Genomic DNA, 26034 nt, shown 5'->3' with positions numbered 1-26034 from the left:
ACTCATTTAAAAGAAAAACTAAACCAAAAACAAAATTAACATTTGAAGCGCAACAATAAGTAAAAAAACAAAATACATTTAACTGAATAAAATGTACCATTCCACTTAAACCTAAAAACGGTAGGGTAAGAATTGTCCTTCAGGAAGATAACATACTATTTCCCTCCAACATAAGCTACAGAAGAGAAAGTGATGGAATTTGGAGGGGTAAGTGTTCAATCAATCAATCAATCAGGATTTATAAAGCGTGGCTAATCACCCGAAAGGGTATCCAGGCTCTTGCAGGTCCCGAAGGCTTATTCGAACAGCCTTGTCTTGAGGGCCATTCAAAATTCCAGAAGTGAGGTGATGGTCCGGAGTTATGTGGGGAGGCTGTTCCTGGTCTTTGCTGCAATGTGGGAGAAGGCGCGTCCTCCACTTCTGCTTCAGTAGATGCGGGTAGTATGGGCAAGTGAGAGTGCGGTGGAGCGTAGTCTTCTCAATGGTTGGTGGAAGTTCAGGCGGTGGTTAATGTCGGCAGGTCCTTGGTTGTATAGCCTTGTTTGCATGGGTCAGCAGCTTGAAACTGCATCTCTACGGGGAGCCAGTGAAGTTACCTGAAGTGGGTTGTGATATGAGTTAATTGATAAAGGCCAAAGATGAGTCTAGTTGCAGTGTTCTGTATGGTTGGAAGTCTCTGTTTGAGGTGTGTGGCGATGCCATAGTCCAGTCGGGTGGTGATGAGGGGATCGGTCACGGTGCGCCTCGTGTGTAGGGGTAGCCACTTGAAGATCTTACGTAGCATGCACAGAGTGAGGAAGCAGGCAGAGGAGACGGGAGTGATCTGTGATTTCATGGTGAGCTTGTTGTGAATCATGATTTCAAGGTTTCTGGAGTGGTCGGAGGGAGTGGGTGCCGGTCCTAGGTCTGATGGTCACCAGGAGTCGTTCTGTGTGCTGCTGCTGTTGCCGCCGATCAGTAGTTCCATCTTGTTTGTGTTCAGCTGCAGGCAGTTGTTCTTCATCCAGTCAGCGACACTTGTCATGCATCTGTGGAAGTTTTTTCTGGTGGTGATGGGGTCGTGAGTGAGAGGATGAGTTGGGTGTCGTCTGCTCCTATACATTATTTTGAGACCGTGGGATCTGACAGGGAGGACCAGCTGGGTTATATATGGGTGAAAACCATGGGATTTAGGATGAGCCCTGGGGACACCACAAGTGATCTCCTGGGGTTCGGTGGTGAAAGGTGGGAGGTGGATCCTCTGGGTTCCTCCGGTGAAGAAGGAGGTGATCCATCTGATTGCATCGCCTTGGATGCCGATGTGGTGGAGTCTTTTGATCAGCGTATGGTGGGGTAAGGTGTCGAAGGCTGCAGAGAGGTCGGGGAAGATCAGAGCTGCTTTTTCTCCTTGGTCGAGGAGGGTTCAGATGTCGTCGATGGCTGCAAGCAGGCCAGTTTTGGTACTGTGATTGCTGCGGAAGCTGGATTGGGAGGCGTCCAGGTGTGTTATGAGTTGCTTGTTGATGATCTTTTCCAGTACCTTCACTGGGAATGGGAGCATGGAGATTGGCTGGTAGTTTTTGAGTTCCCTGGTGCTGGTGGAGGGTTTTTTGAGTAGTGGTCTGACTTTGAGGTGTTTGCAGCCATCGGGAAATGTTGCAGTAGTGATAGTTTTGTCAAGCAGGGTGGTGAGTTCCTGGCTGATTCTTTGGATTCCAAGGTTGAAGATGTGGTGCGAGCATGGGTCTGTGGGCGCTCCCAAGTGGATGCATTTCATGGTGTAGGTGGTATCCTGGGTGGAGAGAGGAGGTTCCTGGTGGTCAATCTGTAGTTCTGCAGGTCGGTTTGTAGTTCTAAATAGTTTTACTATTCCCACTGTAACCTAACAAACAGTAGGGAAAGTGTTGAACTTTGGGGGTGTCAGATTTAATAGTTCCGCTCCAGCCTTAGCACCACTGATGAAGGTACTTGACTATGGAGGACTGAGTCTTACTATTCCAACTCCATCTGTAGTAACAAATAGAGAAAGCATTGGACTTTGGTGGGGTCAGATTTACTATTTCCACTCCAATCTAAGCAACAGTAGGAAAACTGCCTCAATATAGAGGATCAGATTCACTTTTCCCACTCTAAACTAAACAATATTTGTGAAAGGATTAGACTTTGAAGGGGTGAGATTTACTATTCCTTTATTTGAAAAGTTTTATATAGCGCTCGCTAAACCCAGAGGTATCAGAGCGCTTTATATGAGGAGGTACAATTCCTTCAAAACATAGTTACATAGTTACAACAGTTTCAGGTAAGTAGTTACTGGAGATACATGAGTTACAAAGGCATGGATCAGGTATGGGGAAGAAAAAGCAGGCAGGGGGAGAGAGATTAGGGGAGAGAGGGAAGGAATGGAAGAGGACGATAAAGAGAGAGAGAGCAAAGAGGTGAGGGAGGGGTAGGAAACACAACAGAGCGACAAGAAAAGAGAAAAGAAACATTGTCTGATGATCAGAAGGGTAGGTGCCGGCCAAGGGGGGAACCAGAGCCAAACTCCTCAATAGTTGCATAGGGCAACTCCACCGGTCATCGGCCAAAGGTTGCTCGGTCACCAAAGTACATCAGAGGGTTAAAGTATCAGCCTAGAGGAGATCATCCAGCTTGGACCCTAAAGACCTGACTAATTTTCACCCTCTTTCTAGACTCCCACTACTAGCAAAACTGATCTAAAAAATAATGAATAGACAACTAAGCATCTTTCTAGCGGAGACACAAGCATTGGATCCCTCTCAATATGGCTTCAGAGAGGGACACAGCACAGAGTCTACACTCATTAAAGCCATGGAGGAGATTAGGGAAGCTGTTGATCGGGGAGGCAGGGCAGCACTGATCCTATTGGATCTATTTGCCGCTTTCGACACGTACCATCACGTTATACTAATGGACCGTCTAAAAGCATGTGGAATCCGTGGGAAAGCCTGAGATCTTTTGAGATCTTTTCTTGCTAACAGAAGACAAATCGTGGCACTGGGAGACTATCAGTCCAATCATTTTGCATTGCCCTGTGGGTTCCACAGGGATCCTCTCTCAGTCCGACGTTTTATAATGAATGTATCTCGTCATCCCGCAGTGAATCACAACGCAGTCGTTACAACGACCGCGTTGTGATTCCGCATACCATTACTCCGCCAGTCGGAACAACGACTTGCGGAGGGGGGGGCACTGGATGTTGGAATAGTATAATTTACTATTCCAACTTCAGTCTGTGCGGACACTAGGTAACGTGTTGGATTTTATATCCAACACCCCCCCCCCCCCCTCCGCAAGTCGTTGTTCCGACTTGCGGAGTAATGGTATGCGGAATCACAACACGGTCGTTGTAACGACCGCGTTGTGATTCCCTGCGGGGAAAAAGTTTGGGGTAAACGTTGTTTACCCTTTATAATGTTTACATCAGCGCTCTGGCCCCTATTATAAGCGCATTTGGATTTGGTCTCAGCTCTTACGCGGATGATACCCAAATTATGGTATCTCTGACACCAGGCAAAGAGGCAGGCATTGAAGGACGTTTCCAGGATTGCATGCTATCAGTGAGAAGTTGGATGGCAGAGAACTGCCTAAAACTTAACTCAGGTAAAATCGAGGTCATATTGTTCGGGAACAATGCCAACCTTTGGACACCCAACTGGTGGCCGGACTCGATGGGCATTCTCCCTGTTCCCACAAAAAAGGTTAAAAACCTGGGCGTAATAGTGGACGAGAGACTCACCTTCGGGCCCCAAGTAGATGCAGTGGCATCAAAAACAATGTTTGTTATGAGAATGCTTAGGAAAATATTGCCATTTTTGCCCCTGGAAAGCAGACAAATAGTGGTCACGGCTCTTGTAATGGCGAGACTGGACTTTTGCAATAGTCTTTACCTAAATGTTCAGCAAAGATCCTTGAACAAACTACAAGTGTTGCAGAATGCAGCAGCTAGACTGCTCACAGGAACATCGAGATTTTCCTTGGTATCTAAAGACATCAAAAATTTACATTGGCTCCCAGTAAGGAGTCGAGTACGCTTTAAGGCTCTATGCATGGTTTTTAAAGCACTCCAAGGCACAGGGCCGGACTATCTAAAACGGCGACTCCAATGGTATATTCCTGAAAGAACACTGCGATCAAAGGGTTTGCAGTTGGTCATAGTGCCGCGTATAAAAAAAGCCCGATGGGGTGGCAGAAGCTTCATTCATTGCTCGGCAAAAGCTCGGAATGATTTGCCGTTTCATTTAAGAAACACTATGGATCTTCTGTCCTTCAGAATGGGCTTAAAAACTTGGCTCTTCTCACAATAATCCTGTCACAATAAATCCTTTCTTCTGCCTACGGCCATTAGAAGATCTAGCTAGCGCAAGGACACCTCTGGGTAATCGACGCGCTTTATAAATGTCATTAACATTACCATCATCAAAAAGGTTTCAAAGAGAGCGCCTTACACGGTACGGTGCTGAGTTCCCAGCGATAATGGGAACAATCCCAAACCTCCGCTATGTGTGAAACCTTTAACACTGTGGACTCTCTCAGAGGGGTATCTGAGACTCAAAGGCATAATTGCTGGATCCCTCCCCAACAAGGGGAGAAGGAGTGCTTTGGCAAGGGGCACCTTAGAGGAGGCCATTATAGGCCATTTTCCGCTATGTGTGAAACCCTTAACACTGTGGGCTCTCTCAGAGGGGAATCTGAGACTCCGGGGCAAAAATGTCAGAGCCCTCCCCAACAAGGGGAGAGGGAGTGCTTTGGCAAGGAGTACATTCATGGAGGCTGTTAGGGACAGATGAGCGGTAGGGGAGGACCTATACAGTGGATTGGGGGAAATGAGAGTAGGTGCACTGGTACAGACGCCTACTGCCCTAGAGCAGCTAACGTTGGAGGTAGTAGGAAAAACCCAAGAAAATAATATGAGTTATCTGCCAATATGAACGTAGCTTAATCAAAATCAGTTACCCTCATGGTCTAAAATGGGAGGGCTAGCAGTAAAAGCAAGTTAAAGGGTGACAAGAGCATAGGCTGAATGTGGAGGACGCATAAACATTGGAAACAAAAGATTGCGGAGGGAAAGGGAAGATGCGGTCCGGGGGGAAAGTTTGGCCGCCATTTTAAGGTCAGGCCGGTACAATCAGGATCACAGGGACGGGGGGAAAGAACATCAGGGGAACATTACAAAGTCACAGTAAGCACACAGTAGTACAGACCTGCATCAGTTACCATAGAACAAAAAAACACAGCTTTGCATAGTCTACCTGGGGGAAAAAGAAACACAAGAACAAGATCGACTAAACATCGTGAAGTCACAAAGTCAACAAATAAACCAGACAGGTTGGGGACAAGCAATCCACAATACCCGGGACCGGCCTCAAAACAACACGCTGGCGCAACCTGGCTAGGGAGAGGGTCAGAAGATGGGGGGCGAAGTGGATGTCTCAGACGGATCCTCGTTGTCATAAGGGGCTAAGGTGTCCCGTTAGAGGGGACAGTCCAGCTGGGGAAATAAAGTCAGAGTTCGGCAACAGGCGGATAGTTGAGAAACAAATCCACGCCATCAAGATGGAGGGTTCGGGTTGTCTTCATATCTTCACTCAGCACAAAATGGCGGGAACCCAGACCATCAAACCCCGAGACAGCAATTAGGGGGGAGGAACTTCTCGGTCACGGGAAAACGAGAGAGCGGAAAAACCAGGAACTCACCGCTCTCTCCACCAGTCGCTGGGAATCAATCAGGGAGCTGCAAAGGGCGGCAGCGTCGCGTCGGGCACTCGCCATACCATCCGGTGAAGCAGGTCGCGAGCCGAGAGCAGCAGCCACAGGAGGCGAAGCAAGGAGGAAGTCGCAGCGGGAAGCTGAGCCGCCATGGCCAAGCCTTGAAGGTAGGTGACAATCCACAACAGCACAGGGGGGGCTGTCTCAAGCCCATCGCCTCTCAGCTGCCTGCGCCGTGCAGCCGTGCGTTTGGCCAGGAAGCTGGGCTCCAATTGGGGCAGTCACTCTGGATATCTCGCTCGTTGAAGAAAGTCAGCGAAAGCCGCGGGTTGGCTGTGGAAATCCCAGAAAAACGTTCCAAGGATTTCCGGTGAGGAGGAGGTCCAATCAGTGGTGTAGGTGGTCTAATCGGGAGGATTTATGCCAGGGATTTGTGCCAAAAGGCAATCCCAAAACCGGGGAGCTCCCGGCCAGAGCTCCTTACCCGTTGGCCATCTTGCGGCATTCCTATTTCAACTTAAGCAACAGTAGGGAAAGTGTTGGACTGTGGAAGATTCAGATTTACTATTCCAACGCCAACCCACACAATAGTAGGGAAAACATTGGAGTTTGGAGGGGCCAGAGTTTACATTCCTATTCTAATCCAAGGAAAAATAGGGAAAGTGTTGGATTTTTGTTGGGGGATAGGGGAGTCCGATATACTATTCTAGCTCCAACCTAAGCAATGTTGGTGAAAGTATTGGACTTTGGAGGGGAAAATGGTCTATTCCCTCTCCAAGCTAAGCAACAATAGGGAAAGCATTGAACTTTGGGGGAGGAGATCAGATTTACTACTCCCACTTTATCCTTAGCAATAAAGGGTAAAGTGCTGAAAACAATTTATAAAAATTATTATAAAATATTTGTAAAACAAATCACAATATTAAACATTAATATTAAAAAAACTAGGACATATTAATTTAAAAAGTTGTTTTCAACAACACAATTTCTATAAACAACCAAAGGTGTAAAAAAGACACACAAATAATCTAAACACCAGTGCAAATTGAGTCTGGAATTAGTTAATAACATTTTCCAAAACATATGTATTTAGTGTCATTTTTATTGAATGCACAAAATGAGAAGTCCTGGCGCTCAGGTCAGTTTACTGTTTTTGGCTTGATGTCATCTTATTTAGTGGCCCGAACAATTGGCTGATCCCCAAACGCACTGCTTACCCTTCAGGAAAAAAAACACTCTTGTTAGTAACATAGTTGATCTTATCCTGGCATATGTTGCCTGTTACATTGTGAAGAAAACAAAAATTTGATGGAAGGAATGCTTGCAAAAGGTCTCATCCACTGGCAATCATTCGGGCCACATCCACTGCATTGTGTTTCACCCACTATGCCACTTCAGACCGAGACCCTCCATATGCATATCAATGTTGCTCCTGCTCCAACAGGAACAGTCCAGGCCACACTGACATCATATTTTACTAATAGCATGCATTGGGGCTGTAGAAAACTGCATCAAGAATAACCCCAAGTTGATCTTTTAATACCTTTTCAAGAACCTTATGAACACAATGTTATCTCTGTAAGATCTCAAGGTTTTTCAAGTCATTAGCCTCACTTGGCTCATTACATTAAGCTTCCAACAAAGGTTGCGTGAGCTAAATGATCAGGAAGCAATCTAGACTGTATTACATGGGCTTGGGCGGCGTGGGTTTGTGTCTGTTGCCAGAAAGCTATTTTTGCTTGAAAGATTGGTGTGAGCACAGTGAGAAATTCATGCTGGCTACAAGATTCCCATGCAGTTTACTAACTCACTTGAGTGACTCCTGTTTTGGTATTGGGATTTTGAGAAGTGAAATGACAAATTACATTTAGATAGCTCACAGTTTTAATTTTGGAGGTTCAAATCTTGAACGCTCACATCAAGTTTTATTTTATGTCTGTTTTTATTTTGATGTTTAGTTAAAGTGGCATATTGAAAAACTGAGTTAAAATCTCCGAGCAGGTGTGTGCACTACTGAAGGATCTTTAGTCTTAGAAATAATATCCAATATTTTATTTAATTCTAGAGCACCAGCATAGTAAATAGAATGACACCACTTAATGCAGCCTCCCCCAAACAATTGTCTAGACACCCCCAATTATTCTGACAATTACTGCACCAGTAAATAAAACCTATTAAATTAATGGCATCTGGAAAGGACTCTATGGTCCTGGACCTGCAGTTGTCAGAAATCACACAGAGTTCATTTTGAGGGATTTTGTTTTCTCTATTTGAGACAAAACACTTTTTCCATGTGAGGATGTTGTGTCTTTCCCAGGAAGGTACTTTGAGGAAGAGAATAACAAATGGTATCACTGCAAATGTTTTTTGATTTTTTTAACTGTGGTTATGATTCCTTGTAATTAAAATGCCCTTGTGGTGCATTTGGGAGTGGAGGGGCAGATATTGGAGGCAGTTTACATTGACAAATAATCCTGACATAAATAGCCATCTACTAGTCTAGCAAACTGTATTGTAGAAAGTTCAGATCCTAAGAGTTCTGATTCTCATAGGCCAGAGACCGGCATTTGCAGTAGTCTAGTCACGAGAGAACAATATTCGGATTCACAGCTCAGATGTGGTTTGAGAGGAACAGGGGCTCCAATCTGCTGAGTTCAATTAATGGGCTTAGCTGAGGAAACAATCCTAAAATCTAGAGACAATACCACCTTGGAGATCAGCAGACTCGAATTGGCTGACTTTATGATGGCTGCCAAGCTACACCTCCCTTCCTATACTGCCACCCTTGTCAGCTCCACCAGCCCGTATCTGGACTTTAGACTTTTGGTCCCTTCCTCATCCTCATTTTTATCCGGAGGAGTCCGAAATGTATGAACGATTCCCGGTGAAGCTGCTCCGACAGCTATAGGGGAGACAGGCACACCGCTATGGCCGTCACCTACCCAGCCGGACCTCGGACTTATGTCTTGTCTCTTTCTCCGCTGCTGACTCCCTCCTGTGGACTCCCTGCTCTCCCTGGCCTTTTTCTTTTTTCTTTTCTGTGGATCTGGTTTTTCATGGTCGCTAATAATTCCTGTAGTGAACCTGTAACCTTTCTATAATTAATTTGATTATTTTTGTAACTTGTAACACGTTGTTTCCTTATGTAAAGCGCTCTGATACCTCCAGGTCTAGCCAGCGCTATATAAAACTCAAACAAATAAATACAATATAAAAATTAATATTTTGGGACACGGGCCAATGAGATTTTGATGTGTGTAACAAAGAAACACTGGGAGTTAAAGAGGACCCCCAAGTATCTAAGACATAGGTTAATGTCTAGAGGAGGAAAAAATTAGGAGCAGTTGATAAAGAAGAACATGATAAAGCAATTTATAAGCATAAACACTGTTTTGTTTTAAGATTAAGTTTCAGTGCTCAAACAAATGCTGTTGAATAGCAATTGGATTATGTGTCTTCAGTTCTCCTCTTTCCCTTTCATGTGGAAAACTGTTTCAGTGTCCTCTTCATACTGGGAAAAATCCAAATAGGATCAGATATTTAGATTGCACTACAACAAAAACACACATTAATATAACCTTTCTTCTTTATAACAGGTATAAGGATGACTTACTTGCAGCTGAAAAGTGTGCACGCTACATAGTTGATGGGTACGTCCTGACAATTAAGGATGTTTCCGAAGAGGATGCTGGAAACTACACCATTGTATTGAAAATTCCACAGTGGAACTTGACTAAAAGCCTTACCAGCACTCTGACTGTCAATGGTAATTCTACAAATGTATCCATCAATTCTCACACTTCTTACTTACCACATCCAATGATAAAGTTGCCATCTATTGTAGAGAAAAAAAATGAAGTTCTTTTTGCCCAGTTCTGGTTTGCTAACAATTGTCACCAATAAGCACCCTAGAAAGTTACTTTGTTTGATGATGTCAGCATGGGCCTTGAGGCATATTGTTACATAATTCACAATATGGCCAATTTACATCTTACATATGCGCATGCTTCTCTCCAAAACCATTGTGATCAAAGATTAGGTTTCCTGTAATGATTGGTCTTCCATTCAATGTCCTTTCAGTGAAACCACAAATTTATGAAAAAGCAGTGTCATTTCAAGATCCTAATCTGTATCCACTGGGCAGCAAGCAAACCCTGATATGCACCGTGTACGGTGTTCCTTCACCAACAATCCGCTGGATATGGCACCCATGTGGACATAATTATTCCAGGCCTTGGTAAGAACATGATTTTACTTGAATTTATGAAGTCCTTTGTGTTAGAGTCTCTACGAATAGTCTTCAATTTATTCACCAAAATTTGCAAATACAAAGAAACAAGAAGCATTTTTATTGTAGAAGACAAAAACTCTCCAAACTGGCTACATCAATAACTCTTCAACCCAATAAGTATTTTACATTTTAAATTGTTTAGATTCCTTCTAGTTACTTTCCTATTTCACATAGTGTATGTATCTCATACACTAAGTAAAGCATATAGATACGGTTTAAGAGATTTAAAAGATCTGTATGTAGAAAAAAAAATCATTACGTTAAATCAAAATGATAGCTTACATATGTATCAATGTTAATCACTCTGCAGCCAAAGTATATTTATACCTCTAAGTTGTGTTGAGAAACAGTTATTGATTTGTATTTATCTTGCCCCATATCGATGTATTAATGGTTCTTTTTTTAAATGTTACCTACTTCTCAAATGTGAATGGTTCAACTGCAATCTACCATTATATATATATATTTATTTACCTTGCCAGTTTCACAATTGAGCTAATCTTTTTTCTGAAAACCAGTCAATGTGTATACCTTACTGCACAAAACTGTTGTTTGTAGCATTATAGTAACTCACAAATTACCACTGATTGTAACTGATAACGAATAAGGATGCACCGACTTCTATGTGGAATGAAAACATTTGGTTGCATTTCATTTTACTACATTCCTTGAATTGGTTATCAGTCAAGAAGATGATCCAAGCTAAGACCCTATGACTGGTACACAAACAGCTCTGGCACACTGGCCCTTGGTTCTTGACTGCGAAATTCATCAAATGCCATCACAATTGAGTGCTACAGACATCTTCGTGAAATTTAGGAAATCCAAGATTTGAGGACAGACCTTTTATACCAAAGCCCCCCAACTCTGAAACTGCATTTCTGACCATATAGAAACAAGCATTGGAAATGACAATAAATCTGGCTTTAAAGGGATGTTGTATGGTAATGTGAAGCATTACAAGAAAATAGCAAAGGAATGGTATGGAAACAAAAAACGGTAGAATAATATTGGTGTAGGTTAAACGGCCAGGTGACAGTTGCACTTTCCAGCTAGACCTGAACATTCATGTGGGTTAATGACTGCCCTCCTCCCATCTGTGCTGCTGCCGGAGAAAAACACCATACATTATCTAGTTATGTAGGACACTTTAATAGCATTACATTGTCATGTGTGTGCCCCTGAAAGTTTAAGCTCAGGCATCTGCATATATAAACCAAATAATCACAGTTCTGTAGAGGGCAAGCACTTTTTTGTGAAATCACCCAACTTCTGTCCAATCAAAACACATACTCCTGGCTCCAGGCATGTGGGTGGAGCCAAAGAAACTCTCTAGTGATGCTCACATATTCGCCTGGTGACCGCTGCGCTCTCAAGCCAGACCATAAAAAGATACACACCATCTAAAAATCAGAAGGTTATGAAGTATTTCACTTGTTACCAGGTAGCCTTCCACTGCCTACCTTAAGGTCAGATTCAAATTTGGGGTAAGCAATACTCAATAATCTGATAATATAAATTGTTGGATGGACTCTATGCTGAACATAAACATGACGAATTAAGCTCTGCCTTCTTTTAACATGTTATTGCGTCTTCCCCTAGAGACCCTCAGATGTATGTTTGGTGGAAATGGTAGGTTGCAAACTGGACTCCAGTGTCACAGTTTTGATGATGTAATTCAACCCATATCTTTCCCCAATCTAGAAAAGATTACTTTGAGTATTGCTACTGATTAGTTCATGTGATCTTGGGCAAAATGTTGGTCGGTGATTCTAAAATCCGCTGTGGGATATTGATGGCTGCTTACGGTTTGTCTTAAACTGATCCCAGAGCGCCAGCAGGTCTCGCCATTGAAGCACGTACATGGAATCTGCTGAAGGTGTTACTATGCAAATCACTTGGTTGAAAAGTTTGATGTAATTCTTGTTTTATTTTTAAAAATGTATCATTATAATTTGTCCCTTCCCAAATAACTTAGACCCTGATTATAATGACGGTCGGTCGGACTGCCGACTGCTATCGCGGCAGTCAGGAGACTGCCCGACAAGCAGTAGATGGTCTGACTGCCACATTACTATGCGGCCAGCGGGTTGGTGTTTGCAAAGTGCTCCTTTATACAGCGGATTGTGCTGCAGGCGAGGAAAAGGGCTGCAGCACAAGCCTCTGGGTAAAGGAGCACTTCCTGCACCTCCATGCACCGTGTGCCATGCACCATTCGGTACATGAAGGTGCATGGGGGCTCTGCATGTGCCCCAGGCCCACGATGGAAGGGGCCCTGTTTGGGGCTTGACTTCATGATTAGGAAATACAGCAGATGTGCATTTTGAGAGCAAAGTGCATTGACCACACATCATACAGTCACACATGTAAACCCAGAACAAGTGAGACATTCAGTATATTTACCTTTTGTTTCCTCTCTCGCAAAATCACCCTACTTACCTTCCTGCACAAAAACAATCATTAGTGGCATTTTCAGCTTCTGCAGCACACATAGAAAGAGGAAAAAAATAGCAGAAATAAAAGTATTTCCCCTGATTGCACCATTCCTATTCCTTCAAATACACTTTTTCTTTGAATTAGGCACTGCTGTGATTTACACAGACGAAGTACAATAGTGCCCAATTCCTTCATCACTACTGTGCAGAAAGAGACTTCTTTAACATCAAACACCAACACCCGAGACATGAGGAAATTTTCTTGATTAATCGTGATTTAGCTGAACTCCACACATCAAGCATAATTGTTTCATTTCTTGCTTTGAATGGACTGGAAATAATACTAACGTATCCCTGAGAATTTTTAGATTACTCCTGCATGTAGAGTATCTATGTAATGATCTTCCTAGGCATATTTCCTTTATCTAACAGAAAGTAGCATGTACATTAATTCAGCTTTGTACTAAATGCTCCCCAAAATTAGTATATCAGCTTGCTCAGTACAAATATTGATCTTTTGTATTCAGGGTCTATCCAACACAACGTATTTGCTTACTGAAGTGGTATGGAACTGCTCAAAACGTTACATTTCCTAGTGGCAACTCCAGTTTCTAATTTAGAAAATCGGGATGTGCTATGTTTTACAGCAAATTCTACTTATGATTGAGGAAAAACAAGTATAGCAGATTTTCTGCTGTCGGGGACAGAACATGGGTGTTCCCAGGTGGAGGGAGGAGAGGTGGCCATTGGTAAGGTGGTGATGCCCGTGAACAAGAAGCTTTAAGGATCTTCAGTGTTTTTCTAACCCCTTTCACATATGCATTTAATCCAGAAAAAGAACTGGAGAATGTGTTCAGAAGTTGAAAAGTTAACCAAAGTTCCACCCCATTTTTACTAGAGGTCTAGTCAATATAAGTTTTCCATGAGGAAACAAAAAAAGGAAAAGTTATTTAAATATGCAAAATACAGTGCCTTTACTCCTGAGAGGTATCCACTTGCAGACAATTCTCAGGAGTAAGAGTAGGAGTATGTATGGAAAATGTAAAAATATGATTGGCCTAGATCGCCATGCAAATTTGTCTGGATTTTTGTGAATCCAAAAAGTCACAACTCTACACAAATCTTTGGGGGACATGAATGTATGTATGTTTATTCAGTGGTTATGTAATGAATACTTGTAAGGTGCTCAAATTCGAAAACAATTGTTGAGTATCTTACCGTGCCAATTTTCCTTAAACAGCTGGATAATAATAAGCCATACACAAAAGTGTTGTTTCTTGTATTTATTGAATGTGGATAATTACTCAATTAAAACAACATGGTTTGATGGTATGTTCTGGTACGCAGTAGCACAAACTACTACAACAGTTGCCTCCAGCAGCCTGCTTCATCATCTTAGAAAAGGTAAGCTTAGTTGTGTTATTTGAGAAGATGGAAATAAATGGAAGCCCATCCGGGTGAGGCAAGACATTGGATATGAATGCTTTATATCCCCATAGCCACAATAGGCAATCTGAGCAACTGCCTTGAAAGCATCACTCTGTTTAGATTGTTGTTGTTACATTCAATCAACAACAGCCATCAATCCATTAAGAAAACTTTGTGAAGTTTCTACCATTGATTACCTATCTCCCCGTAGAACAATTTGATACATGTACTGTAATATATGCAGCTGCGGCCGCTGTAGGTAAGAGCGATGGAGTGGTGGGACTGGCCAGGGGGGATTTCGAGAGACAACCACAAAGGGAAATTATTTATTTATTTATTTATTTTTCCCTTCTGGTCGTCTCTCGAAATCCCCCCCCCCCAGCCAGCCCCACCACCTCAGCGCTCTTTCCTGCAGCGAACACGGCTGAATATACGTTGTCTCTGTAAAACTCATACTAAGAGAGTAGATTTTGATTTAGGTTGTAAAGGAAAAGTCTCTGAGTTCTGAAAAAATTGTAAATACAAATATAGGCCCTGATTATGAGTTAGGCGTACTTCCATGCTGTTTTCCAAAGTACAGAATTACTGTTACCAGATTGCATATGCACATGGTATTCTGGCCATTCAGAGTTAGTAGTGGCTCCCTGTGGAGTGAGTGTGGATGGGAGGAGTGGGAGCTGGAAGGGCTTAGGAGAGAAAGGGAAGAATAGTTTCAGCAGGGGAGACATTTCAAACCGTCCCTTTACTGAAGAAGAGGTTTGTCAAGAACGGGAGATCGTGACTTGATTTCAATTGCAACGAAAGCCTCATGCGATTCACCAGCCGGTAAAATCATGTTGAGTGCCCTCCCCTCTACCCCAGGAAAATTGGATGTGAGAAGACTGGGCCATATGTGATCACGTAGAGCAAAATTCTGCACAGTAATTGCACCTGACTGGTAATCAGGGCCGACAAATCCACAGGTTCAATTTTCTTTCCAGTAGAGATAATATGGGGTAGGAAATTCTTTCGGTGGAAAGTTGAGCATTTATTGACAGGAACTGGAGAATGTTACTTTACCACTGAATTATAAATGAGACCTGTAGTCTTAGACAGCTAACTCATTGGTCTAAGAATCACTAAGTTAGTAAACAGAGCTGGAACATGCTCCTTGCCAAATCCTACCACAACAAACAACTGTCCCTGAAACAGGGTCCAGTAGTAGCACATTCTCAATGATGGAATGTTTCCTATAGGCCATTCGCTTTGGCTTGAGACAAATTCATCTTGATGAGAGCACATTCCTGCCTGGACAGTCTTTCGTGGTCAAACAATGCATCTAGACAATTGGCAGAAATCCTGCTTCATGAGCCCCAGTGTAATGTCTTAAGTTTGCTGACAAAATGAGGCCTCACTTTTTGAGTCTCCCACTACACAATGAGAATGAATGACTTCATCCCAGGAAAGAATTTGGAGTATACAATGGCACAGTAGTATGTGGGGTGAACTTGCTGGCTACAAAGCACACCAATGCTCAAAAAGCATGGATATTTTAAAAATATGCCATTCCTCCTTAATGTTTTTTTAATGTCTTCAATCTTCTTTGATCTTTATTTCGACTTCGTAAAGTCATAAAAGAAATACAATACAAGTACAACCAAATTTTCCACAAAAAACAAACTTCTAGGGTGAAAAAAGTTACATCATCTGGAGAAATATATATCGAAAAATAAAAACCACATATGATACAATTAAGATTTCAAATCATCAAAAAAGTTCTTCTGATATTCCATGCGGCAGCTAAATACTTGCTGACAGCAAATACAGTAGAGAGGGATAAGTCAGATTTCAACAATCGGTAGGCATCCAAGTGGTGCCTAAAACCCCAATTTCTGCAGATGGGAATGATCCACTTTTTCCTTGATTTCAGATAAGATGGGCAAAAGAACATTAAATGAATATCATTCTCCAGCTCGTTAGTACAAGGTGGACAATTTTTGGAAGTGGGTGGTTGCCAACTACTGGTGAGGGCTCTAATTGGTAGTGCATTGTGTCTCCATTGGAGGAATAGTTTCCTAAGACCAATGGGATTGATGTCATCCAAGACTGTCTCCAACTTATAATAGTCCTTCACTGTTAGGAAGGTAGTAGACATAGGCCCCAGAGTATTAGTTGCTAGAGAAACAGTCAGATTTCGGTCGTAATACAGAACAACCAAGTCTTTTCGGGATATAGTACTGCATGCCTCTTGAGGATTTGCCCACAGGGCCGATAGGCCCAACCCCGATAGTTCGTCCTTTATATACTTGAGCCAAGGAATTTTGCGTAGGGCTGTGTGTTGGTAAAGCTCCATGAATTCACAACGATAACTCAAGAATTCGGGGGTTGTCCAGAGTCGTCTCCAGAAAGTAAGGGGCTTCACACCTAATTCTTCCTTTATTGGTCTTAGTCCCAGATCAAGTCTAAGGGAAAGAAGTGGTGTACTCGGTGGTAAAGCGGCCAAGTTCCGTAGGAACTTGTTTTCCGTTGCAACAATATCATGGGCGCAGTTGTTGCCCCACAATTCACCACCATATATTACTGCGCCACGCGCCTGCAATTTATAAATTTCGAGTGGCGAGCCAATAGGATGTATCATGGATTTTTTCCATAAATTCAAAATACCCCCCGCCTTTTGAGATAGCTTTAAGTTTGATTTTATCTGATGGTGGGTCCATGTCATCTTTTCGTTCAGGGTCAGTCCCAAATACTCGAACGTGTGAACTCTCTCAATACTGGTACCATGGATAACAGGATTGGGGCGGGTTGACCTAGGATGATTAAAGATCATGAATTTTGTTTTAGCCGTGTTGATTTCTAGCCCCCGATCAGCACAAAAGGAGACGAAGCCATCCAAGACTCGTTGGGCACCCATAGGTGTCTTGGCAAGTAACAAGGTATCATCAGCAAACATAATAGCTGAGATACCTGTACCAGCGAGTCGTGGAGCGACTCGGTTTGGTACTTCATTCAGGTGGGAGATGAGTCCATTTACATAGAGGCAAAACAGGGTCGGTGCCAGGACACAGCCCTGCCGTACCCCCCTTTCAACGGGGAAGCTAGCTGAAAGGCCTCCTTCTCTCCCACATCTGACCTTTGCAAAATTATTGGTGTGAAGACGCACTATAATCTGCAAAAGAGGTGCTGGGAGGCCTAGTTCCTGCAACACAGTCCAAAGTTTCGTGCGTGGAACCAGGTCAAAGGCCGCACGTAAGTCAACAAAAATGGTATAGAGTGAGCCCCCCTCCACCCTGACTGTCTTCCAAAAGAGCATGCATAATCTAAAGATCTGGTCAGTTGTTGAAACGCTCTTTCTGAATCCAGCCTGGTAGGGGCTCAGGATCTCAAATTCCTCCATCCAATCCAGGAGATGGTCTAGGATCAGCCTTGAGAAGAGTTTCTGGGCAACATCTATCAGACTGATGGGCCTATAGTTACCAGGGAGCAAAGGGGACCCCTTTTTGAAAATAGGGACAACTTCTGCACCCAACCATGTAGAAGGAATTGGCATACCCCCGAGAATTGCATTAAATAATGCAGTAAGATATGGTGCCCAGACTCTGGGTTCGTGTTTGTACAAATCGCCAGGGACACCGTCCAAACCGGGAGCTTTGCCCGCAGGAAGCATGGATATAGCACGTTGGACCTCGCTCAGGGTAAAGTTACCGTGCGCAGCATCACATCGGATATATTCAAGTGGAGGGGGGTCCCCCCTGTAAAGAGTGCTAAAGTGTTCTTCCCAGACTTCAGGGGCGACATTAGGATTTACTGCTGAGACGGGTTCCGTTGCGCCAGTGGACACAATCAACCAGAATCTCCGTGAGTCTCTGCACTGGAGGGCAGATGTTAACCTGTCCCAATTTTCTGTTGCCCACTCAAGTTTGGCATGGTGTATTAAAATCCTATAATTACGTCTCTTTTGTTGTATATCCTCTCTGTTGGCTTTCTTTTTTATTGCATCCAGCAAATCACTTTTAGCCGATCGACAAGCCCTGTTATACCATTTGGACCGTCTACTGGTCCTTTTAGTACAAGGAACAGTTGGATTGAGTATATCAGCTAAGGTGGAGAATAGCTCTTTATTAACCTCGGCCAGTTTTGGGCAATAGTCAGGGGAAGAGTGCTGCTCCATAAGATTTAGAACATCGTCCAGTGCACGCCCAGCCCTCACATAGACTTGGGAGAGTTCTCCTTGGTTACCTGCCAATTTAGCCCATTTAACTCTGCGTTTATTGTTAGTCAGAGTAGCTTTGTTCAATGTCGCAGATTTGGGTACTGAGCGTGGGTCACCGGGACACAAGCCAGATAGAGATACATCCAGTATCAAGGGATTGTGATCGCTCTCGCCCCTGGAGACCACCTCAAAGTCAAGAACTCTATTCCACTCCTTACATTGGAGAAAAATGTAGTCGAGTCTAGCCTCCCGCCCTGGCTTATTGAAAGTAGGCCTTGAGGGATTGTCCGAAGTTGTTCGGCCATTACAGGCCCTGATTGAATGGGTCATCGCCAGGGAGGTGATTTGGACGGCCAAGGGAGCCCAAGACCTAACCATAGGGCCCGCGACCTGTGGGATGTGCCATATTTCATCCTCATCTTGATTTATTTGATCCACCAACCCCTGAAGTGGTTCAAAGTGGGAATTGAAATCTCCCACTATAAGGAACATTATACCCTCAGGGATCTTGGATAAAACATTAGATAAAACATCAATCACCCCAGATTCCGCACATACATTCACGGGCCTAGAATACACATTAATCACGGCTAGCTTTGTGCCTAAAGACCAATCTAGTAACAAACAAAGAACATCCTCAGAGCCGGTTTCTAGAATCGTAACACTGCAGCCCAGATGTGTGGCAACCCAGGTGGTTAGGCCTCCTGATGGGCAACCTCTACCTCCCCACACAGCCGCAATAGAGAAGGTAGCAAAGCCCACACGATGGCATTCTTGCCTTGCCCATGTCTCTTGAAAACAGCATATATGATGGAGGTCTATAAAGGAGCCCCACAAAGGGCAATCGAGCTTACTAGCTAAGCCAGCTATATTCCACGAGAGAACTTTATGTGTAATTGGTGGTTTTACGGTAGAATCTAATTTTTTACACATAGGTGGTTCACTCGGGATCATCGAAGCAGTTGGAGAGGCAACAGAGGAGGCGAGACAAGTGGAGTGTTGGTTAGGGGATAGGATCACTTCAACAGGGGAGTTAGGAGTGCCATCCTCTGGGCTCAGTCAGTCGACCTCTTCGAGACAGGCATACCTATTATTACACAAGTAGCCTCCTTGTGTATGCACATCAAAACGTATGTGCCTCTGTCTTCTACTTAACGAAGTAGGTCCAACCCAAGTCCAATTTCCGTCAATCTCGGGCTCGGAAAAGGTAGTAATTTGGGGGTAGAAGAAAGACAATGGTAGGGGTTTGATAGAGGTAGCTCCAGTATTGCCCGACCAGTTGCAAATAAAGGATGCAATCTGGGGCTTGCTAAAATTCACCAGGATACAGTCACCCTTAATTTTCTTTATAGTACTTCCCAACCAAGAAACCCTCCTGACCATTAGAACCTCAGAACTTATATTTGGGAGGAGAGGCCTATGTGTGTTGAGCCAGCTGGTCACTTTGTTTTTAAGAGAAGCATAGGTCTCTGAATCGGGGTTAGTGAGCTCTGGGACACCACTTAAGATAATAACATAAGGTGCTGCTTCAGGTGGAAGATTGATCAAATTTTTCCAACTGAGACCAGCCACATCTTCACAAGTACGGATACCGTTGTCCCTAGAGGTTCCCCCTGCTTCTATATGGTTTAGTTTAGGAGCTCCAATAGGATTTCTAATTAGGGTAGGTGGATGACTTTGGGCAGGTAAGGGGATGGGAATAGTAGAAGAAGAAGAGTTAAAGGTAGGGGGTGGTGCGCTAGATGAAATAAGATCCATTCTGGGAAGGAGGGTTGTCAAGGCTGCAAGTGAAGGAAGAGAAGGGGGTTGGGGATCACTCGTGCTCTTCACAGATGCATTATGAGTTTTGCCTCCACTCCCCAGTGGGTTAGCTGTATCTGAGATAGCCCTTTCTATATCTTTAAGCCTTGCATCGATAGCGTCAAACCTAGCCAGCATCGGAGTGAAAAATCCCTTAAGGACATTATTTAAGATGTCTATGAGGGAGTGATTCCCACAATCAGAGCTTTCACCCCGATCTAAGGCAGGGAACAAGAACTCAGGTTGGCAGGGGGTTATCACTGGGGATGTGTTGGATGTCACCCTATTAATTGTAGGTGGCCTGGTAGGGGTTATAATCAAAGTATTTGGGGCAGTGTTGTGGGAGGCGGTCCAATCTCACTTTTTTCCCTCGTTTAGAATACCCCTCACGTTTTCTTTTGGGGACTGCCCCCTGTTGTGTCGAATGGGCATGGCACGTAATTGAGTCAGATGATATTTCAAGCCTTTGGGGGGGTATAGTCTCGGGAATAGGTTGTAGTGTGTCTCTGCCTGTAGAAGTACTGGACCTAAGATCATGTAAAACCGATTCAATTGTTTGATCAATATTGTCCAAGAGAGCTGTATGTGAGTCATCCAAATTCGATGGGGACCTAACAGAAGCAAGTAAGCCCAACGAAGACCTCCTGGTATTATTAATTCCATCAGATAAGCGCCTTTCTAACATATTCAATTCGCTTTGTACAACAGAGTTCGCCCTAATAATAAAATTGTCCAAGGTACCGGCTACGAAGGGTTGTGCTCTTGAAAGTTTACCTAGGGTATCCATGATAACAGTCGAGTTACACCACAAGAACAGCAGAAGTAGAAGACCAAGAGACGGGGCCCGGTCCGGTCTTGACCGTGCTTGAACGGGCTTAAACGGGCCCGCCCTTTGCCCGGGCTTCGCCCCGGTCTTCGTCCCGCTCGCGTCCCGCTTACGCGATGATGGGCGTGGGTTAAATAATGGAAAAGAGGAGGGGCCGGGAAGAGGAACCAGGTGCGGTGTTGAAATACGTTTCAAAGCACCCTGGTCCTCGCAGTCCCGGCAACGTTGAAAGCCCAGGGAGGTGTGCAGCGCTATACAAAATGTCCTGGAAGCTCCTCCGTGGCAACAGCAGCTAAAAGGTATAAAAAACCAAGTCCGTGCCTACGAGCGGCACCCGCAAAGCGGGGGCCACGAGGCTTTAAATGGCCGGTATGAGTGAGAGGAGGGGCCGGGAAGAGGAACCAGGTGCGGTGTTGAAATACGTTTCAAAGCACCCTGGTCCTCGCAGTCCCGGCAACGTTGAAAGCCCAGGGAGGTGTGCAGCGCTATACAAAATGTCCTGGAAGCTCCTCCGTGGCAACAGCAGCTAAAAGGTATTAAAATCCAAGTCCGCGCCTACGAGCGGCACCCGCGAAGCTTTAAATGGCCGGTATGAGTGAGAGGAAGGGCCGGGAAGAGGAACCAGGTGCGGTGTTGAAATACGTTTCAAAGCACCCTGGTCCTCGCAGTCCCGGCAACGTTGAAAGCCCAGGGAGGTGTGCAGCGCTATACAAAATGTCCTGGAAGCTCCTCCGTGGCAACAGCAGCTAAAAGGTATTAAAATCCAAGTCCGCGCCTACGAGCGGCATCATATTTGGCTTTGAGAGGACAACGAGGTTTTTGTTTCCTAGATATCAGTACTCACTGCTCTTAAAAGGTGATCGATATAGATGCTGTCAGGCATTGCAATGAAAAACAGAGGAACTAACCTGTAATTCATTTATGTAATTTTTCCTCCAGTGGAACCCTACTCTGGTTTGAAATTTTACAGGGACCGTTACTCATTCCTTTGTACATTCAAACAACACGCCAACCAAGCCCACCAATCCACATACTGACCATTGAGTTGCCAACAATTTGCCCTTGTGATTCAGTTGTTCATCTGAGTCTGGCCTGCATTGCTAATACGGTGTGAGCATGATGCGAGCATATTGCGATGGAGAGAAGATAGAAGTACCAAGCAAGCAAAATTAGTCGATTTGTTTTAGATGTGCTCAGGAGAAGATGAATCAGTAGATATTTTTATGGCTTGGCAGCATAATGCATAATTAGTGTATAAGGGGTTCTAAAACTGAAGGAGAGGCATCATTGGGTGTCATCCTATTGAAAGAGACAACAGAGGCCGAGGCAAAGAGGGCAACACTGAAACAGCACGCTGACAACGAAACAGTAGGAGTTCGTTCAGTGGCAGCCCTACACATATGTATTGTGAAAGCAGAAGACAGGGAGAGGAGTGATTACACTATATTTATGAAACACAAAAAGGGAACTATGATTAGAGTTGTGTAAGGAGGAACATTAGCCTGCCACACAAGAGATGGGCTTTGGACTCAGAAGTGAGTAACCCCAAATTATGGTTTGGAAATAGCAAATTTAAATATAGCATGAATTGTTGTGTTCATGGTGACCCGTGCTTACCGCAATACTTAGAGGAACTTTCTTGAATGGTGTCATCGAAAGTGATGCTAATCTGAGAGGGGGATCCTGCGAGGAAAGTACAAGTGATGAGTAAGCCACAGCAAAACCCGATTAGCCAATGCTACTGTGCACATTATCGAAGTAACTTGCTGGTCCGTGCTGATCACTGTGTCATCCAATAAAATCTTTGCTCCATATCTTGCTCTGTGTTTCAAGCCTGCTGATAAGCTACCAGGCTTTGACCAAATCCTTTAAACACAGTCCCACACTTGCCAAGCTAAGGTAGGAAATATCAATTGATCCTGAGAGGGAAAGCAGATAAAAAGGTGCTAGAAATCCATAAAGGTGGCACCAACATGTGTAACAGATGAACACCCAGGAACACGATGGTAGTAGGCATATCTCGTTTTGTAGTTTAAAAATGATGCGCCCCCAGGGCAGGAGGAAGGGGTTTTACATCACTAGGCAATGGAATATTCTCCAAAGGAATGTAAAGATGACGTAAAAATACATGAAGGTACATGAGCTGGTTAAGATGCCCCTTCTTCAACTTTTTAATGTTTTTCAGCAAAGCTCTGATCATCTCTTGTAGTAGGACTAAATGCTCGATTTCAGTACTTTGAGGTAAAATGCCTCAGCTATCTCTTGTCTTCAGTGGATGGTCTATTTAAGGCAGTGGAGTCCAACGTAGGCGCAGGATGGATGGATCCATTCCATCTATTAAGGATACCAACTAACTATTTAAATATGATCGTCTTCACTGTTTGTAAATTTATCTTATATGAATATCCTGGTGTGGCGCCTCTTGTCACCACTGATTTCAGTAAGGTTTGGGGTAAAAATACGGCTACTCAACCAACGAAGACACTTTGGTGATAGTTTGATAGGAGGTAAGAATTGTTTTAAGTTAAAATGGGTGGTTTCAGTTTGGAAACTGCCACCCTGGTGTGTACCAAGAATGAATCGAGATGGGGGGAGCTTAGCAATCAAAAGGAATGAGTATATTTCTGATGCTGGCTTCTGGGTTAGTGCACGCAGTGCAACAACTGTCGTGGTATTGCGAACACACCATTATATATTTAAACAAAGAAATCTCATCGGAAGCAGCACATTTGAAATACGTGCGGAAAGCCTGTTCAAATTAGTCATTTATTAGACAGATATTTCCGTTGAAATGCACCACAAGTGATGTCACCTGCAGGCCCTGATGAAAATGTTAATTGTTAGAAGGAGGCCGCTTCTTTGTTTGACTAATATTTCTTAATAGCTTGAAAACAAGAAAATGCTGTGCAAAGATTTCCTAATTCAGACCAGTCGCTTGGATTCCCGGAGGCGACGGACAATGTGGAAATCTGTCTATTATTAGAACACTTCTCCAAAAGAGAATACAATGGCCTGTAAATGAAGACGGAGAGACGCGAATTCGTTCAACTCGTTGAAACCTGTGCCACTGTTTGCCCAAAAAACTATGTTGCTGAGAAATGTGTTTTCCTTTTGTATCTAGTCCAGTGCCAAAGTTCAGTAGCTGCTCCTGTAGGGAGTGCTGCAGAGCGGGGCGGGGCGGGGGTAGTAAACTCCGGCATACGGCTGAACGCAGGTAAGTACATAAATAAATAAATAAAACGAATTACATTGCGCAGGCTGCATTGCCATGGCGTTGCAGCGTGAGCAATGTAATTCGTTTTATTTATTTATTTATTTATTTATGTATTTACCTCCATTCAGCGCAGCCGTATGCCGGAGTTTACTACACCCCACCCTGCCCCCTCCCATCCCCCCCAATGCCCCGCTACACTCCCTCCAGGAGCCGCTACTGCAGGGTTGTGGTTTCCCAGTACAGACACCGTCTGTCAATCATGTCAGATACGCACTCTTCCGCCTAACACATGGCAGCTCTTTATACATCCAGGCTCATGGTTAACAGAGTGCACTTTTTTGTGGGTCTTGTTAAAAAACAAATCATAACCTGTTACGATCCTGACAGTAATTATCTTTTTCCGAGCAGCTCGATTCATACTCAGCATTGTTCCCATCAGACACCGGGATGGAAAACCCATCCGCGCTATGACTCCTTGGACCACAACAAATACCAAAACACTAGGTGCAGACATGCGTCGGTCGTTGAAGGGAACAGTCAAGCATCAATGGTGCAAAAAGAAGAGTAGATGATTGTGCTCACGAAGTTCTTGTGATTCTGTCTGGAGTTTGCAAATTCTAAGCAAGTGGCACAAGTGTTTATTGAAGAGATAAAAACCCTAAGGGGGTATTGAAGATTTCGCATTCACAATGACAGGAGAAACGACTTTGTGAATGCCACCACACTGTGCAATGCTTCGCGCTGTACAAAGGAGTGCAAAGTCGGAAAAGGAGCCGCAGAGCAAAGTTAGCAAATGTTTGATCTGTGAATCCTTTTGCAAGAAGTGCAAAAGCAATAGCAGGTACAAAACCCCTTTGCAACTGGGTATTAAATATGTAAAGATGTAAATTTAGAGATAAATGCTTAGAAAACAAAACGTTTCACCAGGCCACCCTAGGTGCAAAAAACACGCAAACTATAAGAAGATTACTTTTTTTTTGTTTGCATATGTACAAAGAGGTAGGTCCAGTGCTTAATTTGAGCTGGTAGTTTCCGGTGCTCAGCACTGGCACTTACTCATCAACACCAGCACTTTTCATGAGCACCAGTTAAGGGTATATTCACATTCATTTATGGTAGGCACAGGGAGATTAAGTGATCTGAACAGAATCACAGGATGTTGAGCAGATGCAGAGACTCAAACCTGGTTCCCCAGCTCTGAAGCTGGCAGCCCTGGCCATTACGCCACATCCTCTCGCTACTTTCCTGGTTAGTAGTTGCTTCTGTTTTAGGTGCCGCTAACAGAAGAAATGGGCTGGTGCCAGCTGCCTCCCGTTGAGAGCCCTGGCACTTATCTTTTTACAAATTAACCACTGGGCAGGTCACACCACAATGTTTTGCATCTCGATCCGACTATTATCCCCCTCGTTACAAGGAATGTTCAGATTCCCTGAAGCCCGAAGCAACAGTTCACAGAGAGTCACAAACCGTCCACCTCGTTAACCTTAATCGGAGGGAACTGATATGCGACTCATTGCAAAAAGATGCAAATGCTGAGACGGAGGTCTCAATGGAATGGTAGGCCTCCACTATTCACATTACGAGATTCCAATGATTATCAGAGAGGTGGGTGGTTTGGGATTCTGGCGAGCAATCGTCTTTGCATTGCAAAGTCTTTCAGCATTCCTCCTGTTGCAAAGTCGTAGAGTGGTCACAGCGGTGGCCCAATTTATATCATGATTTGTACCTTACTTCTGCCTTTTCTAAGTGTTGTAAACAACAGGTGTTGCTGTTCACCAATTGAATGGTACTCAGTCTACTGACCTTGGAAGAATGGAAGGCTGAGTCAACCGTGCGGACATGCAAACTCCTGACAGTAAGATCATGGGTTGCAATGGCAGTCAGTCAACTATTTTTTTATGGAATTTACAATCCTCACCCCTTACAGACCGAGATTCACAAAGACACTTGTACCCATTCCAAAGGCATGGGTGGCTTTACTCTTTCTTAATCATTTCCAAAATAGATTTTTCTCTCTTTGAACATGGGGCATTGGGGTGAGGAAGCGAAGCGTCATCTTTCACCAAAAAGGGATTTTATCATAGGTTTCTAAAGATAGATCAAATTAAGAGGCCTGCAGGTTAAGTAAGCTTTCCTAAGATA

General features: G+C 43.9%; 1 protein-coding gene across 2 annotated transcripts in view; it reads left to right on the top strand.

Annotated features, from left to right (window-relative positions):
* FLT1 (fms related receptor tyrosine kinase 1) overlaps positions 1–26034 on the top strand; it is a 389921-nt gene that overhangs the window by 140288 nt on the left and 223599 nt on the right. For both annotated transcript variants that reach the window (XM_085621641.1, XM_085621640.1), the window contains exons 9-10: positions 9303–9472; positions 9787–9943. In XM_085621641.1, the coding sequence (XP_085477767.1) occupies positions 9303–9472; positions 9787–9943 (327 nt within the window). The remainder of the gene's footprint in view (positions 1–9302; positions 9473–9786; positions 9944–26034) is intronic.

The sequence above is a fragment of the Triturus cristatus genome, chromosome 8, assembly GCF_964204655.1.
Source record: "Triturus cristatus chromosome 8, aTriCri1.1, whole genome shotgun sequence".
NCBI classification, from domain to species: domain Eukaryota; kingdom Metazoa; phylum Chordata; class Amphibia; order Caudata; family Salamandridae; genus Triturus; species Triturus cristatus.
Note: the sequence above shows the minus strand (reverse complement) of the source record. Positions and strands in the feature narration are given on the sequence as shown.